General features: G+C 36.2%; 1 protein-coding gene across 1 annotated transcript; it reads right to left on the bottom strand.

Annotated features, from left to right (window-relative positions):
- Positions 1-1,327: 1,327 nt before the first annotated feature.
- si:dkey-30c15.2 (uncharacterized protein LOC558938 homolog) lies at positions 1,328-7,004 on the bottom strand. The gene is made up of 12 exons (XM_067589531.1): positions 6,515-7,004; positions 6,343-6,386; positions 5,453-5,516; positions 5,062-5,193; positions 3,288-3,392; positions 3,141-3,190; positions 2,903-3,028; positions 2,737-2,782; positions 2,472-2,543; positions 2,119-2,272; positions 1,915-1,997; positions 1,328-1,803 (listed from the first exon to the last, which is right to left on the bottom strand). Exons 1-12 carry the CDS (start codon positions 6,545-6,547, stop codon positions 1,651-1,653), a joined length of 1,062 nt encoding a protein of 353 aa, XP_067445632.1. The 5' UTR covers positions 6,548-7,004; the 3' UTR covers positions 1,328-1,650.
- Positions 7,005-7,537: the final 533 nt, after the last annotated feature.

Below are 7,537 nucleotides of genomic sequence, written 5' to 3'. Positions count from 1 at the left end.
GATAAAAGTTCAATTCATTGTACAGCTGTGCAGGATGGAACAAAAATAATTTCTAAACAGCAAAGAACTTTTTTTTCAGACATACAGTGCTGCTTGAAAGTTTGTGAACCCTTTAGAATTTGCTCTATTTCTGCATAAATATGACCTAAAACATGATCAGAATTCCATGCAAGTCCTAAAACTAGATAAAAAGACATCAGTAAAACAAATTAGACAAAAACATTACACTTGTTTGTTTATTAATTGAGGAAAATGATCCAATGTTACATATTTGTGCATGGCAAAAGTATGTGAACCTCTAGGATTATCAATTCATTTGAAGGGGAAATTAGAGTCGGGTGTTTCAATATATGTAATATATTCCAATATGTAAGATTGGATAAATTTCCTCAATAAATAAATTAATAACTTTAATGTTTTTGTCTCATTTGTTTAATTGGATTCCCTCTATCTAGCTTTAGGACTTGTGTAAAAATCTGATCATGTTTTAGGTCATATTTATGCAGAAATAGAACGAATTCTAAAGTGTTCACAAACTTTCAAGCAACACTGTATCTCAAATCTGTCTTTTGCTGTTACTCCTGTCTCATTCAACTTGTTACTGAACAAGCATTATGTTTCTGTTATGCATGCAGGTGACAGCATGGCCGTTAGGAAAAGGAACTGTGCTTCCTATAGCCACAAGTGAACGAACAAGTGAAGTTTACTTCACAGTACAATAGATTTGAGTGAGTCAGGTGATTGCTTACATAAGGATTAAGTGGTCGGCCTGCAGTCTGTCAACCAATAACAGAGCTGAACAACAGAGAAAGACACACATGCTTAAACATGATTATAGAGTTTGAAATACAGTACCTGGGAGGGTGCTGATCTTTGTGCTCGTGTGTGTGTGTATGTCCATATAAACAGTACAGATATACATATCAGATATACCTCATGTGTGACCTCAGTTGCACAATCACACATTATTTTTATGAGATACTTTAACAATAGTGGTTGCACACAGACACGTCAAAGCAGACGTTGTGTACCTTTTCAAGCTCGCAATAAGTCAGCATTCCTTACTGTTCCAAGATATAAATGCTCCTGAGACTGAACTCTGTGTTATCACAGGTGACACATGTTTATGAAATGACAGCACAGCAGGTATGCAACCCTGGCAGGTTTTCCATCATTTTTGCATTGAACTACAGAGCACTGAGCGACAGTTGAATAACAAGTCAGTAATGAATCAGTTTTTGGAAAAGCACCTTACTGAACAGTATAAATAAATGTGACAACACATAATAAAATCAAACACTAAAGTAATTCCATAAGATAATTCTCATGACATCTTTTAAATCTTTATTGAACAATATATTCATAGCACATGTATAAATACAACACGATTCTGCGATTTATCCGGGATTCCTTTTTGCCCAAATTTGGACAAAAAAATGCTACTATACGCAACTATGAACTTGTTTAATACATGACAAAATCACCAACTGCAATAAAAAACACTGCATCAATTGTTGCTTGTGTGAAGAGTCTTTGTGTGTCCTTCATCTTTTTGCTCACTTTCTTTTCAACTTAAGTCTGCAAATGAAGTCATTAAGTGTACAGGCAGTCTTTTTCGGGCCAGTCTCTCTATGTATATAGGGTCACCAATCAAGAAGGGACCCTCAGTGATTCCTCAAAGAAGGCCAGGCGATCATATGCAAGCAGAGGTGTGGTCTCCCCAAGAACGGCCTCAGTAAAGTTTGGCCGTCTCCAAGCGTAAACCATACTGTTCAGGAAGCCTTGCAGGGACATGTTGACAGCCTGAAATAAACAACAATCATGCTATGATTTGCAGCTCAGATGATGAGATTTTAATTGTCTCCTTTAATTCCTCTATAATTTGAAATCAGGTGTTGTTCTTCTTGAACTTACTTGTATCACATAAAGACCAAATAGGCTGCTCTGGCCTACATTTGTCCACTTCATCAGGGCAGACAGCAGAATCAGGACAAGAACTGAAAGACATTGGAGATCCATCTGATTAACTTAAGAGTGTGTGTGTGTGTGTGCGTGCGTGTGTGTGTGTGTGTGTGTGTGTGTGTGTGTGTGTGTGTGTGTGTGTGTGTCTGTGTGTACCTGGTGTCCAACAGAATAAGATGACTATCATCATATTTCTTGTTGTGGAAAACACTCTTTTGACTCTTCTTCTTGAACGTCCATCTCTCTCCACAGGAAAAAGACCCTCCTGCTCATGTAGTTCATACCATTTACGAACCTTGTAGTAAACTAACTGCAATGAGAAAAAGATCAATGATCACAGTCTGCTTACACACGTGTAAATATAATATCCAAGACTGTAGATAGCACTGTCAAATAGCTACAAATGAAAACTGTAGTTACACGGATGTTTAAAGCAAATTTACCAGACTAAACTGTAAATGAGAAATGTCCAAAATCCTCTGAATAAATTTTGATTTCTTATGACTTACAGAGCAAGACAGCATCACAGCTATCACGACAAAGAAAACACAAACTTTGATGAAAATGTCATGGATTTTCTCCTGGGAAGAAAAGAAAACAAAACAGGTTACCACTAATGCACATTGCTCATTAGCTGAAGCTACCTTGCATTTTTTTTAATGATAAAATACAGCACCAATCAAAGTACAGTACAGTAAAAAACAAACAAACAATAGCACAGTCTAGATAAAAGCAAGTGTATATAAGTGCATCATAAAAGAGTTTTATACTCACAGCATCAGAGCAGGAATCCCACCAGACATGCAAGAACAAAATACAACTGAGAAAAAGAAACATCAAAAGGGTCAAACAACACATGTGAACAGTCCAACTTGACTACTGTAACTTCTTTGAAAGCAGTGACTATGAAAGAAGTTAATCATGAAGTTTGTGTGCTGACCTGTTGCAGTATTTGCTTTTATTACTGATAGCCTCACTTAGTAATCTGTCAGCGTTTGTCATCAACTCAGTAGTCGTTATAAAGTGAGTGAGCACATATGCTAAGTATACTGCAATGGGGATCAACCTGTGAAATTAGACAGAGACAGAATTAAATTGTGTTTGCCATCTATTGAGTCTGGAAATGTAGTTAAATAGATGAGTTACAGTATTCAAAAAGAGGTGGGTAACAAACTCACCACACAATGGTGTACACCGGTATAGCTACAATTTCCCTTCGACACTGACTCTGTAAACCAAATATAAAGAGAGAAAGAGGTTATTATTGAATAAGTCCTGACAAATTATAATCTACAAATGATACTAAGATGGATGTGATGCCTAACCTGTCCTCCCTCATCCCCTGCAGGTCTTGCTCTCCATCCTTGGATTGCATTCTTGGACTTCCATGCATAAACCACCACCAGCAGAGATGAAATAAAATAAAATGTCTGTAATAGAGTGGAAAAATAGATCAAGGAAGTAAGTCGGGGTAACAAAAAATCATCGTGAAGCTGCAAGATGGACTAAAATCTGTCACCAAAATTTGTGTTTACAATCATTAAACACCATATAAGACACGATTACATGTCACCCTGTGAGCTGCAAGCAAATGTTCATTCTTATTCCATAAATCTTAAATCTGTTTGAAGAAATTTAAATTTGGTTTTGTGGCCAACTGAGACATGTCACAACATTATTCCATTTAAGTTCAGACATTTGATTTGATCTTTATGAGAACAATCTTTATGAGTCTTTATGAGGATTTTGTATTATTAGGTTTAGTTTTATGTAGATAAAGATCCTTTTGTTAAATCTTTTTTTTTCATTTAATACAGTCTATTATTTGTATTTCGCAGTAAAACATTTAGGAAAAATTATACAAAAAGTAAGAATGGTGAAACTTGAAAGTATGTTTTTTTCCCCTTTTTTCACCTGAGGAGGAATAAAGAAGTACTTACGTACAGTCATAGTTTGTCTTTAGTTTGACTTCAACTTTGTTTGAAAAGCTGTGAGTTGACTATCATATTATATCATCGCATCAACTATATCATCATATTACATCCCTATTAGTCAGAATAACTGCTTTCTCGTGCTCAGACTCACTTTCTCCTCTATACATACTGTATCTACTTATTCACACGTGGGGAGCAGTGAAGTTGTAGATACTATAAATATGAGGCACTAGTTTACAGTAGCTGATCTTTCAAATGTAAATTTGGATATTGATAATGTTGTCATATTGTATCCCTTTAGTATTTGGCTGTTGACTAATATCTTACAGCTCCTCTGTAACTTGTGTGACTATGTTGATGGCTCAGCTTCATTGCAGTACATACTCATGCTCACAGTTTCTGTATCCATATAAAGCAAAAATTGCATTTAAAATGATAAGAAATTATTCTTTTTGTGTTCCATTTTTTTTCAAACTTGTAAACTGGCACAGTTTTTTTTACTCTTAAACAGTTAAATATTGAATCTTTAAAATGCAAGATACTTTCCATATCTGCATTTTAAAAGAAATTGAGTGAGTAAAGTTTTTCCAACATTGCATTCTTTTCTCTGTTTGTTTTATGTCAAAATCAATATCTGTTCTACCCTTCACTCTTATCACTGTAAAAAAAAACCAAAAAAACAAACCCAATTGGTGCAGTTCACACTAGACTTACATGAACTTTTTAACACTTTTAACATTTAAAAGTCATTACAACATGAAACATGCGTCACCTCTCTGTCTGAGGGGACAGTGGTGTTTGCATAACTGAGGACATGACACAGCAAAACTCACCACTTTGCTTTACAAGTAACACAAGGTTTAGACTTATTTTACTGCCAGATTTATGTGACATGTCTCAGCTACAGTTCCAAACGACTGCAGTAATGTTATAAGACGGTGAGATGATCTGATCTTCAACCCTGGAAACTATAGATATTTCAGCTTGGAAGTACCAAAATCCAAGTCGATGTTTACCCAAGCCGCACTCTTTCTCTGCAGCTCTCTTTCCTGTCTTGTTTCTGAATATTAAATTTCTGATATGACCCCTTCCTCCATTAGAAAAAAATCTTGTAAATGCAGGGTCAAGAGCTCAGTCTAAGAGAGTGAAAGTTATTGTTCCTCACCAGCGAGAGTGGAAGGCTGTATTGGCAGATGACTACATGATTGACATTGCTAACTTTGTTCATGACACTGGTGAACATCAGGATCAGAGCGGCCAGAAGGTCTGCCATGGCAAGCTGCACTAAGATTTGCACCTGCACATAAACACACACACACACACAATAGATATTGCGTCAGTGTAAATAGTGATACAGATTTTTTTTTTAAAATAATAAATTTAACTTATTATTATTTAACTTATCATATTAAGTGTGCAGAGCTACACCAACAACAACATACAATCAAATATATATTATTTATTTATATTACGATATATATTTAACCACAAAATACAGGCGACCAAAACCACACACACAAGAACTACCACACACAAATACATACAACTTGACTCACCTGTTCTCTCAGATGCCTCCATTTAATTATGGAAACGACCACGACAGAAAAGCTCCCAATCACACTGCAGTTAATCAGAAATATGTGAAGTATTATGTAACATCATAGAAGTTGGTGCAAAGTAATAGCAACACTGCATTACTTTTAGTCAATTTCTCCACCATGTGTATAAAGTTGACAGTAAAATGAATGTTTAACATGAAGTTGGCACCATGTCAACACTAAACCTGAGCTAAGAGAGGTTTATTGCAGAGATTAGAGTGTCTGATGATGAGATAGGCTTCTTTGTCTGAAAGACAATTTATCTCAGACTCATGTGACACCTGCATAAAAAGCTGCTGTAAAAATCCTAACCCTCCTTCCGGCTCTATAGAAACTGGAGGCAGAAAGGATACCAGTTTTCCCGCATTTTCTCTTTCATCAATTTGTCCTTTCTTGTCCTGCTGTTTTACTTTATTTGTCCCGAGGAAAAGAAAGAAAAAGAGAGACTCATAAATAAAGACATAGTGTGAGGTTGACAGAGTTCACAGTAGGTTACCATTTTAAGTTTGCAAAGCTTCTATCCAATAAACTGCAACGCAGTGCTGAAAATTACATTTCAGCTGGCAACACAGGTGGCAATGAAATTCATAGAAGAGAAACTCTATGTAAGAACAGTGGAAGGAAACATAAGTCTTCGTCTTGTCACATGTTGCCCTGCTGGTTTGGCAAACCTTGTTTCAAAAATCAGAAAAGTTATAGAATAGGATTATTCTGTTGCAAAAGCATATTTAAATGGACATAATTATATTGCAAAAGAGATGTTATGAAATAACCTACAGTGTGTACATGAGTAACATAGCTGCTAAGGTGCATCAAGTGCGTTGAGAAAGTATGAGGAAGCATATTACCTGGGAGTGAGAAACACTAAATAGACCGTAGAGAGAACATCAATCTGGAGAAAGAAACAAACAAAAAAAGAATTCAAACATGTTTTCAGCAATGTCAGTTTTCATGCTTGTTCTTGTTTTCATTTTCATTTGATCCATTCATGATCAGAAAAGTATTGAGTATAGTGCCTACCTGATATCCACTTAGAGTATCATTGAGCTTCATGGTAAATACCCAACAATAATCAGTCTATCCAAAACTCTCTTAGTTTGGACACAGCTAAATACCGTTTCCATACCAGCCTTTTATGAAATTGTGTGTTCTTATCAAAACACACCTCCACAAAAGACCGCACCTTGTGACGTGACACGTCACGTGTTGTTGTTTTCACTCCACCCGCGTACGTCTGTATGTGAGGGTGTGTTACTGTAGGTGGGTTGGTATAATCAATGCAACACTTTGAAATGGGAATCCCCGGGAGGAAATCGGAAAATACCTCGTTTTACCTTCATTAACACTCTTATGGTGGACAGGAAATTTGACACGGAATGTCCTCTGTATTATTGGGATTCCTAATTTCCAACCAAATTAACAGATATAGATGCCCTTATTTGCCCCATTGCAATACTACATATTTCCTATCTGCTGTTGTGAGAATTTCTTAGCAATGTATTGACTGTCACCTTGATAACAGCTATATACTGCACATACACACTCTCACTCAGCACTGTGGAGTGTGACTCTGAATTTACCTGTAGACATCAAGCTACCAAGTTAGTCGGTTCACTACTGGTTCACAGCACAAGCTTACTAAACGTCTGTGTTACGGGGACATCTAGTGGTAGGAATCGGTCTCGCATTTCATCACAATTGATGAAAACAATTGAAGATTCAAGAGACTTTATTGCCATTTGCACAGGCACAGGGTACATGCACACTGGAATTCCTGTGCGGTTCATTCAGTCAGATTAAAAAGAAAAGAAAATCAACTACAAATGAATTAAAACACATAAGTTAAAAAGAAAATGAAAAGAGAGTAGCAAGGTCCGAGAGATATTACATTATTTACAACAGTTATATACAGCAATTATTATTCACAGAGCATCTAATAAAGTACTGGAGCAGCAGTTTGCACCGGCAAGATATGGATATTGCACCACAGTGCAGCAGCATGCTATACTAGGATACAAATAAGATGGTTTCCCTTTAAAAATA

This window comes from Thunnus thynnus, chromosome 5 (assembly GCF_963924715.1).
Source record: "Thunnus thynnus chromosome 5, fThuThy2.1, whole genome shotgun sequence".
Taxonomy (NCBI): domain Eukaryota; kingdom Metazoa; phylum Chordata; class Actinopteri; order Scombriformes; family Scombridae; genus Thunnus; species Thunnus thynnus.
The sequence above is the reverse complement of the archived record's forward strand: the minus strand, read 5'-3'. Positions and strand labels throughout refer to the sequence as shown.